Source organism: Maniola jurtina, chromosome 1 (genome assembly GCF_905333055.1).
Source record: "Maniola jurtina chromosome 1, ilManJurt1.1, whole genome shotgun sequence".
Taxonomy (NCBI): domain Eukaryota; kingdom Metazoa; phylum Arthropoda; class Insecta; order Lepidoptera; family Nymphalidae; genus Maniola; species Maniola jurtina.
Window position 1 is genome coordinate 17,080,292 of NC_060029.1, and position 15,089 is coordinate 17,095,380.

A 15,089-nucleotide genomic window follows, 5' to 3' on the forward strand; every position below is an offset into this window, starting at 1 on the left:
CCCTCACCATGAATTATGAACCAGATTCAATTAAGAAGGTACTTTGATTACAACAATACTAACTGACGCCGGCAACTTTGTTCCCGTGGATCTAGGTTTTTAAAAATCCCGTGGGAACTCATTAATTTCCCGGGATAAAAAGTAGCCTCTGTGTTAATCCAGGGTATAGCCTATCTCCATTCGCAGCTCAATCCGTCCAGTAGTTTATGCGTGAAAGAGTAACAAATATCTATCCATCCATACATATAAACTCTCGCGTTTGTAATGTTAGTAGGATTTTATAGGTTGGATGTTTGTGATACATTTAATAATAAATTATTATCATCTAGATTCTAGCAGTTTAATTTAAGAGCCGGCACGCTCTATTGGAAATTAAGCTCTATTGGATACAAGCAAAATTATTGTCAGACACAATAACTGACTATCTCTATTTAAACATCAATCACGAAGGGACATAATCTTCCCTAACTACCGGTGTCCGGGAAATTATCTGTTGCGTCTGTTTGTGGACAGCTTAGTTCCCTCAACCATCATAATGTAATTAATAGTTCCTTCATTCAGGCGGTGACTTATTCATTCATTCACGAATTATTTTGAAGGGCGAGATAATAATGCGCAAAATTGGGAAACACTAAAAGGTAATAAATTATTATCATTATCATCAACTCAACAAACATTGGGAGGAAGAATACATGCCTGAGAGTTCTCAATATGTTCTCAAAGGTGTGTAAAATCTGCTAATCCGCACTTGGTGGACTATGGTCATACCATTTTGATTCTAAGAAGAGACCAGTGCTGGTAAATGATGATACAGCCTAAGATGGAGCGTGCTTGCCAAGATGTCTATTCACTCTTGACTTGAAGGTTTCGTAATATCACAACCTGATCTATAACATGATTGGCTAAACTGATACCAGACCAATCCGTATCAAGTTTATCAATAAATGTTTTCGTCAAATCTATTTTGTCCATAATTTTGTTTCCTCACGTGGAACGGAAAATTCTGATATTAATGATGGCGTAATCGTCACGTTTCGGAAATAATATCTGCCGACTCAATTTACTTAAATCAGATCGGATCTTGGGATCAGGTGTAAATAAATAATTGCGACAGATAGTGTTTTAGACACGTGACTATTAGGTCATCATTCTATTTAAATATCAAAAGTTTCCACTGTTTAATTTCCACCCTGAAAATTTAGAGATACTTTCTTTTTAGGATTCCGTACCTCAAAAGGAATAAACGGAACCCTTATAGGATCACTTTGTTTTTTGTCTATCTGTCTGTCTGTTTGTCTGTCCGTCCGTCCGTCCATCCGTCTGTCCGTCGTGTCTGTCAAGAAAGCCTATAGGGTATTTTCCGTTGACCTAGAATCATAAAATTTGGCAGGTGGGTAGGTCTTATAGCACAAGTACATGAATAAATCTGAAAATCGCGAATTTGTGGTTACATAAAAAAAATTAAATGTGTTTCAATTTTCAAAGTAAGATAACTATACCAAGTGGGGTATCATATGAAAGGGCTTTGCCTGTACATCCTAAAACAGAGTTTTGTTTATTTTTATGCATAATAGTTTTTGATTTATCGTGCAAAATGTTGGGGAAAATACCCGAGTACGGAACCCTCAGTGCGCGAGTCTGACTTGCACTTGGCCGGTTTTTTTTAATTATATTCTTGACTGAGAGTTCCGCCTTTTACAAGGTGCTACATAATATTATGTCCGCAAGCTGACGTAAGCCTCAGCTTGCCGGGATACCTCGATCCTTAGATCGCTGCGTAGATGTACCAAGAAAATTATGGGCCTTGTAGCGTGGTACTATGGTGTTACTCGAGGAAGCACCATTACGCGACGATTGAGTAGAAAAGAAGTGTGAGAATGACAATGTAGAGGTTACCGGCGTGTGTGTGCACGATGCGCGAGCTGTAGCGCGGGCCCGCCGCCGCCAGCACCGCCAGCGCCAGCGTCGCGCACCACGCCGTCCGCGCGCACTCCATGCGCCATCACGCGACGATTGAGTAGAAGAGAAGTGTGAGAATGACAATGTAGAGGTTACCGGCGTGTGTGTGCACGATGCGCGAGCTGTAGCGTGGGCCCGCCGCCGCCAGCACCGCCAGCGCCAGCGTCGCGCACCACGCCGTCCGCGCGCACTCCATGCGCCATCACGCGACGATTGAGTAGAAGAGAAGTGTGAGAATGACAATGTAGAGGTTACCGGCGTGTGTGTGCACGATGCGCGAGCTGTAGCGCGGGCCCGCCGCCGCCAGCACCGCCAGCGCCAGCGTCGCGCACCACGCCGTCCGCGCGCACTCCATGCGCCATCACGCGACGATTGGCTGAAACAACAAAAACAATATACTCTCAATCATCAAGAAACCGCCACCTTGTTTAGGGACTAGAGTTGCAATAAAGTAATGATAATAAACTGAGACTTCGTAACCATGAGTCTCATGAAAAAATTCAGCGTTACTCAGGGGGCGATGGAAAGAGCAATGCTTGGAGTTTCTCTACATGATCAAAAGAAGAATGAGAAGATCCGTAAGAGAACCAAAGTAACCAACATAGCTCAACGGGTCGTGAAGCTGAAGTATCAATGGACACGGCATATAGCTTGAAAAACCGATAGACGTTGGGAACTGGGATCCCAAACTGCTAGAACTGTGCTAGAATAGTGACACTAGCTAGACATCAAACGAGTTGCAGGGGGCCGCTGAATCCAGACAACGCAAGCACAACGCCAGACCGTGACGTGTGGAAGTCCCTACAAGAAACCTATGTCCAGCAGTCACGTTTTTCGGTTGACCATGATGATGAATAATATTTAGTTTTGCCTGTTGCGTTGTCGACCCAAATAGGAAATTGAAGATAGTTGACCGTAAACTGTATGTTACAACGTTACATAAATTTAAATAAAAAGCATTCAATAAAGTAGATCTTTCGAAAGCTTTTGATTGAATTGATCATGATAGTATAATCCGCATAATTTTATGGTTTTACTATTTACATTACTGATAAATAACAGGATTCAAATTGCAAATCCCACAACGTAACGTAATATGGCGTACCCCAGGGATCGCTTGCGGACCGTAACTATAAATCTATGGTAATACAGCTTCCTAATAGATGTAGCACAGGACGTTACTATTTCTAAAGATAAACGGTAGCTTCTTGTCATGTGCAGTATTGCATGCGGTGCTCGGAATTGCTTTATCAAGAACACTATGTGCATTGTGCATATTAGGTTACTAACTTACTAAGACTTCATATTAATTGTTATCATTGTTTAAAAGTAGACTAATAAAACAATTAGTAGTAACCTATGTCGTCAATTAAGCTTAAGTATTTTATTTATTTATTTATTGTATTTTAATTTGTTTATTTTGTTATGGATTAGCTGTAAAATTACTTCGCTATTGCGTTATAAACTATTACTGCTGAATTAGAAGTCTAACACGTTCAAAAAACCAAGTATGGAAGAAAAAAATTCAATTAGCTAAATTAAAACTTGTCGCGTTGACCGAAAATAAAATGGGAAACCCTTTCAATTGACATCGGCTCCCGGTAACTCGTTTTCTCCGAACTCATTCCGAGAGGCCTCGTAACATTCTGATCCCCTCCTATGTAGATTAGGGTCTGGGAAGGACGCTATCTGAGGACCTCGCGTAATGATATAGGTCCCTACCTGCGGTGAAGGGTCGGCCTCCTCAATACATGGCGATATCTATTCAGATCCTGTCACAAACATTCTTGTATCAACAGAATATTGCAGGCCGCGGAAAAAAGTGAATAAGCAAAGTGTATTTTATTTTCCTTTAAGGTCGAATTTCTGTTGTCGAAAGCGTATCAGTTATGGTAGAAGACGTGAATCTTTGCTTGTGAATATGAATTATTAACTTCTGGGAAAGGGTCACCATTCAAGGTCCTGCGTGTCCATATTTAATGAAATACCCACACATTCTTATAAATATTTATAATATTCATGCTTAAATTTTTATTAAATAAGTAACATGAATATCTTTTCATAAAAATAAGCTAATTTCAGAAGGTTTTATTGAATATAATAGAATACTAGCCAGTTATGTTTACAACATCGACTTGAAAACTAAAGAATAATTCTCTTTTTTAAATGGTAATAGGGCCTAGGTCAAAAATAATTTATTTCTCAGTAATCATTAAATAGGGTCTTCCAAAATTCGTAAGATCCACATTTGCTGGTAGTTTGAAGTTTATATTATCAACTTAACTAAAAAAAGTTCGCAAATTACGTTAAATGCGTATGACGTCCCATCTAAGTAATACAAGCTCCCATACTTAGTGAGCATTCTAACGTTTGATAAAAATTTGCTTATTTGAATAGTAGTCATCATCCCTATTGACTTGTGAATATTTGATATTTCTTAACTTTCGTTATCTTTTGCTTTTCTACAGGTTGCAATAAAAACGCCTTCATTATTGTTTTATCAACGTTCATACCATTCCTATTAATTATCTGATATTTTCCTGTGAACAATATTATTGATAGCTCTTAATGTTTAAGATGAGGAAGTATAAGGAGAGTGTGATTAGATCGTTGAGTCAAGTGTGTGTCTGTCGGCCGAGCCTCTCAACGTCTGTGCGTGACATGAGGTCGCCATTTGTCTTTAGGAGTGCCGACGGCCCTCATGCCTCCTCTGGGAAGAAGCTCTCTCAAAAAGATTTATGTACTAGATAGTTAGAATTATGAAACTTGAAACGGTTACATTATTTCTAATGTCTCTCTAATTATTTATATTAGTAACTAATTATGTTAAAAACCCATACTCTTGAAGGACGGGGATAGAAAAGAAGGGTTCAATTTAATTATTGGCATAGCATTTTTAATGAAGTTAAGTTAAGTAAGAAACTCAACTCAACTTTGTTATATACAAAACATGAAGACAGAGAAATAGATCGCAATAAAAGGGAGTGAGGGCCAAATCTCCGTTTAACAACTCACCACACCATAATATAATAAATAGTAATTGATGATTAAATAATAATTAATTAGTCGATTGTTGTGCAAATTATGAGCAATGTGGTAAACGGTAAAACAATTTCATTATAATAATTGACCCCAATGTAAACTTTTACACTCCCATTGTTTATTCTCTATTAAACACAATATGAACATGTTATCCGTGGACCGTATCAAATTGGATGCACAATTTGTCTGCTGAAAATTAGTTTCAAATTTCAATACAAGTTTATTTCTGATAACAAAATCATTGATATATCGAAATACAATGTATTATTTGAAATAGTGATTAGATGTTCAGAATGTTGCAAATATTAATAATAATCTAGGTATCAAATTTATCAATATACATACTCGTAAATGCCAAATTGGTAATAACTCATTAGAGTTTGATAAATAGAGCGGTAGTTTTATAACTTTATCTGATTTATTATGCGTTTAATTTTACATTAACGAAATGATGTTTTATTTCATGTAGATTTCACGTAGGACTGCAGTGCGACTTATTATAATAATATATTATATCAAAATTCTTGCACTGGTTTGGAAAGCAGCGCCTGCTGAGAAAAACCAGCAACAAGTCCATGAGATGTTCTTCAAAAAACAAAATGTTACAACATAATATTGTAAACTAGCCGATGCCCGCGACTTCGCCGGCGTGGATTTAGCTTTTTCGAAATCCCGTGGGAACTCTTTGATTTTCCGGGATAAAAAGTAGCCTATGTGCTAATCCAGGATATTATCTATCTTCACTCCGTGAAGGAGTAACAAACATACACACACACACACACACACACACACACACACACACACACACATACAAACTTTCGCCTTTATAATATTAGTGTGATATGCAATACATAAGCAATAGACGAGACCACATCAGCATAATGGACCAGGTACAGTGAGCAACAAAGCTAAGCTTGCACCATTCCATAGTCGCTTGTACTGGCGGATGCAAACCTAGCTTTGTTGCTGACTGTACTATCTTTTCTTATACTAATCACGAGTATTAATAACATAATATGCATAGTAGGTACAGTGTATATTTTCTTTCCCACTTTATTTTATCGCACAGCAGTGCTCTCGGCGAGCTGTGGCCTCTAGCGTAGATCAAATAGCGTAGAAACTTGAAAGCAATGATTTCATATTTCCAATACCCCCTATTTACTTTCCTCTCGGCTGTTTGTTGGATAACTTCAACTGTTTCTAAAATTGCAACAAATATTTACCTTTTGAAATTATTTACTTTTATAACTTGGTTGTAGCTACGAACTCTATGTCCACGATTTGGGTCACCTATTTTATTGATTCAAGAATATAAACACGTGCCAAACTCAAACGACTACACGTCAAACTCAAAATTATTTTAATGACATTGATAGTTGACATTGACATTTTAATAGCCAATCAGCTGTTAACACTTCGTTCAGTATTTATCATTATGTGAGTTCAACGCGATATACATAGATGCAGTGGCGTGGCACGGAGACTGGGTTTCCTTTTTATGGTTCCGTACCCAAAGAAGACCAACGGGATCATATCACTCAGCCTCCGCTGTCCGTCCGTCTGTTAGCGGGCTGAGTCTGTTGCAGAAACTTCAAGCATAACTTTTACCATCGCCCGCTGACTGACTAACTGTTCGAGCGGTTATAAACGCTTCAATCCGAATGCGTGAAAATACGGATATAAAACTCGGACCAAACTCGGATATCGCTTACGCACTAATCCAATCTTTGTTTCAAATCCAAGCTATTCAGTGGACATCTTTGACATATCTACGCCATATTAATTATGTCTGATTTGAATCCGAAGCACATCCGAGATATTCTCACGGATGACGGACAGAACTCGAATGGCGGAAATCGAAGCTAGTGCGTAAGCTACCATACAAATAGTTCTATGACTACTTCGGAATGTATTTTCACGGATTCGAATCGGATGCAGTGCGTAATCGCCCTTAGCGACCCATAGTCCGTGACCCATGGCCACTGTAGTAGAAACGGAAAGTGTGCAATTTTCTTTGCAAAACTAGAAACAATAAACTTTGAGAGTAATACAAGGAACCTGCTTTGTCCCTTTATTAAAAATTCCGCCATCTGTTCCCCGCGGCGCGCGGCGTCTCGTCAAAGAAATGTAAAAATGTAACAATTCTTGTTCCGATGTTGTTCCGAGCCGTCGCCGTCACTTTGCGAAGCTGACGGACTGTGCTTTTCAAACAACTTTGTGATGACTTTGTACATAATTCCGTACAGTTTATAAAGTGGTGATAATAATAAAAGAAAAAAGAATACCCGTTAAATAACCCGGCTGAGTTTGTTGTAGGCTCAATATATGAAAATTGATTTTCTGTCGCTTGGAGTATTTTAACATTGTACTATATTTATTTTAATGAAATCATAATTCTTTCCTCTTTTATTTGATATCCCACTCGATACAATAGCAAATTTTTTTTTTTTGGATATTACACCCGTTAGGTCGATTTTTCGTATAAAATGTAGGCATGTCACCCGACCCATAATACCGAATCGATTGACACCTCATTTATCAAAACATACATACATACATAGACGATTAAAATCGTAACTTTTCCTTAAGGCTTTGCCGTAGTCCGGTAAAAAGAAAAGTCAACAAGTTAAAAACACTGAAGTTGGTACTTTTCGTTGTAATTCCGTTAACAACTAATTATTTATTATTTACTCAAAGACCATTACCTAAAGTAGCGTTGGCGTACAACCTTCATCGAAGTTTGACAGCTGCGGCGAAACTTAGCGAGTTTCAAATTATTTAGCGGCTTTATGCGGGCTTCAAATAATCAAGCGGCTTCAAAGGCATTATTGTTTGTATTTTATGACAGGCATGTTGTTCCAATTCAATGGAAATAAGGCTTAATCGGATAAACGTAAAGGAAAACATTTTGAACTTAAAAATGTTGTCCAATACTCCAAACAGTATTAAATTGAAACAGAATGAAACAGTAAACGTGTTTGGATTTTCAAAACTTGGTTCAAATAATTTTTTTAATCTATGTTAATATTAGGAAGAGGTAAAGTTTGTAAGTGTGTTTGTTGTTGTAATCTCTGAAACTACTGAACCGATTTTGAAAATTCTTTCACCGGTAAGCTATTATTTTATACATTATTCCTCAGTAACATATTTTATTTTTATGAAAATTAGAGATCTTTACGAAAATGGCAATAAATAAACTCAAACTTAGATACATCACATGTTATAACCAAGAGTTGGTATCCTGGCGCTTCCTACACTTGAGCATTAAAGCCAAAATGCCTCTAGCAGAAAAAGCGCTGGAATAAACTGTGTCATGTGCGGTTCTGCAGCCCGAAAAAAGGCTCCAGCTTGGCTTAGGTAATGCTGTATGTGTGTATGTATGTATATACTTTATTGCACCACAAAATACAATTGCCAGGTTACAAAAAAGAAAACTTAAAGTGTATTCCTTCACACAATAAAATAAGTACAGTAGTGAATTCTACGTGGACAAAGTCGTGTGTATTGACTAGTGGTGAGTAAAATAAGGGCGAAAGGAATAAATAATCCGCCTCCCTAAATAATAAGGGCATAAAAGCCTTAATGCCATTGAATATTGATCGTATCGAAGTTCGCTCCACCGGAGGCTGGAGCGAACTGATGTCGCGATTCCATTTAATATTCAATCAACAGTAAGCCTCTTGGCCATTTTTTGGTGGATTTTATTCGGTTTTATTATTAATATCTTGTCAGTAGGTATTGCTCGTAGTTTTAATTATTTATCATCCAATAAATTTCATAAGTGAACCTCGATACTAATATCGAGCAACACCATTTGAAATTATTAAGTGCTGTTCCTTCTAATTAACAAGATAAAGTTTAACAGCACTAAAACCCGACTAGTACTCGACAACTACCTCTGTACCTTTCATATAAATCGGTTAAACGAAAGACCCTGAAGAATCTTGTAGGAACTCATGGATTTTCCGGGATAAAAAGTAGCCAACGTCCGTCCCCGTGATGTAAGCTAACTCTGTACCTTTCATTAAAATAGGTTCAGTGGTTAAGCCGTGCAAACGTAACAGATGGGCTGACAGAAAAACACACTTTCGCATTTATAATATTAGTATAGATTTGAGCAGCCAGCCCCAATTTAGCGATCCCCAGCTCACCGCGGAGTCCGGACCCCGGACGCTAAGCATAAATCATGTAGCTCTCAACTTTGCCCTCGGACCTTTTGAATAAACACGAAGTTCTTATCGCGCCCGCCAGCGTCCGGCTGTTTGCTCTCTAATTTCCCAACTATCCCTATCCCTTTCATTAGCGCGTCCCTTTTGCTTTTGCCTCACTTTTCTTGTTTGCGGTTCAGTCAGTTTTAATTATTCAGCTTTGCGCGTCGTCACTGGCGCTTACATGATTTTCCTTTACAATATTCTTTTTACTTTGATTTTCAACTTTAAATTTTCTATCTAACTTTATATTATACACACAACTCTTTCGTTTATAGAATTAGGTTGTAAAAATCCCGTGGGAACTCTTTGATTTTCCAGGGTAAAAGTAGCCTATGTCACTCTAAAGACTACACCCAAAATCACATCGATCCGTTGGTCCTTTGCAGCTTGATTGACACACAAACCAACAAACAAACACACCTTCGGATTTATAATTTTATTATGAGTACCAGCAAGTGATAGGGTACTTAGTGATAGTAAAAGAGTTGAAACTTTTGTTTGAGCTGACGTCTTTGTTATTTAGGTTAGGCTTTTTGACTCACATTTTGAGCCTGTGAGGGTGTGAGATTACGCACTGCATCCGATCCTAATCTGTGAAAATTCGTTCCGAAGTAGTCATAGTGCTAGTGGGTAAGCTACCATACAAATATAGTTGTTTGCATGGTAGCTTACGCACTAGCTTTGACTTCCGTCATCCGAGTTCTCCCCGTCATCCGTGAGAATATCTCGGATGTGCCGCGGATTGAAATCGGACATTATGACGTAGATATGTCAAAGATGTCCACTGAATAGCTTGGATTTGGATCAGATCGGATTAGTGCATAAGGAATATACGAGTTCGGTCCGAGTTTTGTACATATCCGAATTTCACGGCCTCGGATCGGATGAGTGCGTAACCGCTCTCATACATCATACTCATCATAGATATCTCTCATTTAGTCCAGTCCAAAACAATATTTGTAACAGAATGTCTGGTCGGTGATGGAAGTTCGAATTTCTTCCGGCTCAACTCGTGTGCGAGCTAAGTTCACTCGTGTGTTCTATCCTGATTCCTGATCTCCTAATATAATCGAATCAGAACGGCTATACAATCCGTCCGTCCGATTTTGGTAGAACCAATTTTATACAGTGTGTCTGCGATACTGGAATAATCGATAGTAGTCTTATATTCTAGTTTGGCGACTTCTCAAAAAGCCTACTTTCGGTAAATATAACTCGTAAATTATTATTTATGCAGTAAATCTAGTCTTCGTATACCTACTTTACTATAATTTTAAATTTACAGAACCCAGTGTTCATTGGAATCGTTAGGTATTAGCATAATAATTGTAATTTGTCTAAACAATAAAATTGTTAAAATAATAAAAGGTTACGCGAACTTAAACTAAATGTAATAAAATAGTATAACAAATAGTCCTAACAAAAAATGAAACTTAATGAGGCTATCGCTGAATTGCCCCAATAAAATTGCTATCAAAATTTTTCATCAAAATAAAATGTAAACGTTTACACATGAATAGTTTTCTCAGCACGCGAGGGTTTCCATGCAAGCTTTGTTTACGGTAGGCTGAATCGACATAACAAACAGTAGGCATAATAATATTCACGACTTTAGGACTACAAATACCTACAGTGAATTTGATATTTCAATATGGTTTGGTGTTTAATCTATAAAATTTCTTCGAGAGAAAAATTCCAAGATATTCCAAATATCTAAATCTCTAGCTTTCAATCGGAAACAACAATTTGTAAATTTGTAAAAAAAATCTTATGTGATTGATTATGGAAAAACATCATATTTTTTTGGTTATAACCTGATTTCCTGTTCCCATCTCATGCAACAATGCCTTATTGCCATGTTTTTTTCGAAATCATATAAAACCATGTCACGTTTTTCCGTTCCGTTCAACTGCGTCTTGTCCGCCGAGATCCAAGATAATATTATGGCGCGCTCTTCAATGGTGTGCTCCCAATTTTAAATACGACACCTAGTGAAGCGGAATTACAGGCGCATTTTTCCGTTTGTAGTATTTCGCTACACTTGCCCCTGGCCCGACAACAAACACCGTAACGAAAATCGCCATTGATGCGTGCAATATGTTGGGAATCGTGCTAACTTGGTAAAGTATCGTGGAGTTTTTCCTCTCCCCGCGCAAATGGGGCGACAAATCGTTGATCCACGAACTTTTGCTTAACTTCCCTTACTGCATTAGATAACAGAGAGCGTTAACTTATGCCTAATAGTAGCATTGTGTTAGGAACTAGCTGATCCACCCCGGCTTTGCCGGGGTGGATCAGCTAGTTCCGGTACAATGACTTAAATCTTTTCGTATTACGGTTATAGAGAAAGCCTTTAAGAAGAACCTTTAGTTTCTAGATCCAGGTGTTTTAGTTTTATTCAAATATTGTTGTTAGTCTAGGATCTGCAAATTTCGAATTGAATATTCTGGGTACAGAGTACAAACTTTGTTATTGAAATTTGGGTGCCAACTCCTCGATCCTGACGCTGCAAAGGTAGTCTAAATAAACCGTGATAAAGGAGGGTTTAACCAAATACGTATGTGTGTTTATTTGTTGGTTTTTCTTCAATCTCACCGCAACGGACTAATGTATTTCCCCGAAATGCATTGAAAATGCTTGCATTATTAAAAGATTTTTGCATGGTCATAGTTAACGACCTGGACAGTAATATACTTAGGCATAGATACTTTTTATTGCAGAAAATTAAAGTTTTTCTCCGGACTTTTCAAAACTAAATACTTACACGCAAAATAAGTCGCAAGTATCATCTAAAACTTATAACTGATAATTTTAACCATTCTTGGGGATACATACAAGGGTGAGATAAACTTCGTAGACGCATGATTTACCTTTTACATGATGTCGGAAAAAGTTTCTACTGACGGATATTCTGCCAAGTTTTCACATTTTCCACGCATCGGCGGGTTTTCATTAGCCTGTGCCATCATGTCGAAAGAAAAACTTTTATTCAACTATCGACACTAACACATTCTATACCTATACACGCTCTGCACTGTTCAACTTATAGCTAAAACTGTAAGATATGATGCCTATGTGTAACCTCCTTTTTGCAATAATAGTACAATGCGTAAAAAATGAGTTCTCACGCGCCTTTTTAACTTTGTGTGTCAAACGTCTTGTCAAAAGTACGTTTTTAATCCTTATTCGTAATTTTAACACGAAAAAGCTAAAATCGCGAGTGAGAAATCATTTTGTACGGACTATATACAATTCATCGAAGGTGTGCTTGTTTGTTGATTTACTGGTTTGTCCTTCAATCACGTCGCAACGAAGCAACGAAGCACACGTATAGTTAAACACCTGGAGAGTCACATAGGCTACTTTTTATCCCGAAAAATCGCTCGCGGGTGAAGTTGTGGGCATCAGAAGTTCATTATTTTTCTAATCTTCTTTCTTATCTTGCCATATTAAAATATGATGTTATTACAAGTTACACCCCACCCTCGACCTATATGGCGTACGGCACTGCGCGGTTGACGCAAGGCCGCGGGCGTCCTTCCCGCCCGTTGTGACATTCCTGCGGGAAATATTTGTTATAGTCGCAACGTAAGCTCCTGCTCAGCGGAGCGTGAGTTTACTCGGGATACAGCGTAATGGGACAAAGCCACGTTTTTTGGTCTGGAAAATCTGTGACAAACTATTGCTATAGGTATTAGGTTATGTTGCTGACTTGAGGGTGACTAGTCGTTGCTTTTACGGGTTCCGTTCCTAATGGGTGTCAACGGGACCCTATTACTAAGCCTTCGCAGTCCGTCCATCCGTCTGTTTGTTAGCGAGTCGTTTCTCGTGAACCGTAATAGGTAGAGTAGAAATTTTCACAGAACGTGTAGGTATTTCTATTGCCGCTGTAACAACAAATAATAAAAATTTCAAAATGGCCGCCACGAAAAACAAAGTGTCAGGTATTGTGCGATGGTGCGGAACCCTTCGTGTGCGGGTCCGACTCGCACTTGGTCAACTTTAATTTAAAACTAAATGAAGACCGCGATTTCATCCTTGTGGATTTAGTTTCTAAAAATCCCGTAGGAACTTTTTGATTTTTTGGCATAAAAAGTGTGATATAAAGCTAACAAAGAGACATACAGAAAACCCCACTTTCACATTTATAATATTAGTATGGATATGAATCAACGTGTTTTAATTACGACTTGTGATTCGTATTATTTCTAGAGTCGCTAACATAATGCTGTAGCGGTGGAAGCAACAGAGTTGTAACACGTTATTGTTTACTCACGAGTGAGCGGCGAAGTTGTAATTACCGCCGCGCCGAGCGTTATTAAATGTTTGTCACAATATTTGCTCACACGTTCACTACGTGACGCTCCCGCATCCTACACTTGATACACAGAACCAGGCGACTGATTGCTGTACGTACATCAAACCATTGATTTTGAAAGCGTTGAAAGTTAAACCTTGACTCTGAGCTCAAGAATATAAATGTAAAACAACATTAAACTACGCCAGGCGACGAAAAAAACAATATTATTTCAGCGTTTATTAAGACGATCGCAGTCGGATTTTAGTTTTCAACTTTATTTTGTCAAACATTTTGTTTTATCATTCGTGATTTTTAACCCCTGACCCAAAAAGAGGGGTGTTATAAGTTTGACGTGTGTATCTGTTTGTGGCAACGTAGCTCCTAAACTAATAAACCGATTTTAATTTAGTTTTTTTTGTTTGAAAGGTGCCTTGATCGAAAGTGTGCTTGTTAAAGCTATAATCTAAGAAAATCGGTTCAGCCGTTTGAAAGTTATCAGCTCTTTTCTAGTTACTATAACCATCACTTGTCGGGGGTGTTATAAATTTTTAATTTACACTTGTTGATCCTGGATAACGCGCTTGTCTTGCTCGATCTCTCCTACATCAAGGTCTTGCTTGTCTCATAACAACAGACAATTTGTTCCCGCTGACACTTGATCGCCTGATCGCGAATGAAATATCTCCGCACTATGATGCGAGATGAAATGCGGGATGGAATGAAATCCGCCCGCGGCCGCGCCGCGCGCCGGGGCGACGGAACGTGAGCCGTAAATCATCCGCCACACCCTATGCTGAACATGGCGAGAATCATAATTTATTAAACGTTTTTAGGGTTCCGTATCTCAAAACGAAAAGAACCTTCCTGTCATTGGTACCAGCATCTATTATTACGTATCTGTCATATTCCTCATTTTTGTGGAACGCAACCTCTTTAGTAGATAATAAAACGATGGGTTCCCAGATTTCAACAAAATAACTCGACCAAGATAACCAGATTTCGATTTTTAGGTTTTTTTTCAGATACAAGTTAGCCCTTGACTGCAATCTCACCTGATGGTAAGTGATAATACAATCTAAGATGAAGCGAGCTAAGCTAAGGTTATGGCAGTCTTATCAAACCCATACCCCTTTGGTTTCTACACGGTATCGTACCGGGACGTTAAATCGCTTGGCGACACAGCTTTGCCGGTAGGGTGGTAACTAGCCACGGCCGAAGCCTCCCACCAGACCAGACCAGAGAAATTATAAAATTCTAAACTTCTGCCGGGAATCGAACCCGAGACCTCCTAGTCCTATTATTAAGACCACATCGCTTAAAAGACGCCAAGCAGGTCGCCAAATATGCGTTGTTACAACTTGGCGACACGCGCCCCAATTTTCTTCTAGTTTTATTACAGTTGTAAAATAAAATTATAATTTGAGTAAGTAATATCGTAATCAGCGAGAGTCACGCACGTTTTAACGCACATTAGATATTCACAACGAGCGTCAAAGTTAAACGACTTTGTTGTTTGTTAGCTTTTAACCATCTTAACGCGCAGTTACATGCGCGGTTAATGTCGAAACTTTATGTTT

At 38.4% G+C, this 15,089-nt stretch overlaps 1 protein-coding gene across 2 annotated transcripts in view; it reads right to left on the minus strand.

Annotated features, from left to right (window-relative positions):
* LOC123864597 (neuroligin-1-like) overlaps positions 1-2,016 on the minus strand; it is a 32,722-nt gene extending 30,706 nt beyond the window's left edge. For both annotated transcript variants that reach the window (XM_045905170.1, XM_045905180.1), the window contains exon 1: positions 1,897-2,016. In XM_045905170.1, coding sequence (XP_045761126.1) covers positions 1,897-1,996 — 100 coding nt within the window. In that variant the 5' untranslated portion in view covers positions 1,997-2,016. The remainder of the gene's footprint in view (positions 1-1,896) is intronic.
* Positions 2,017-15,089: the final 13,073 nt, after the last annotated feature.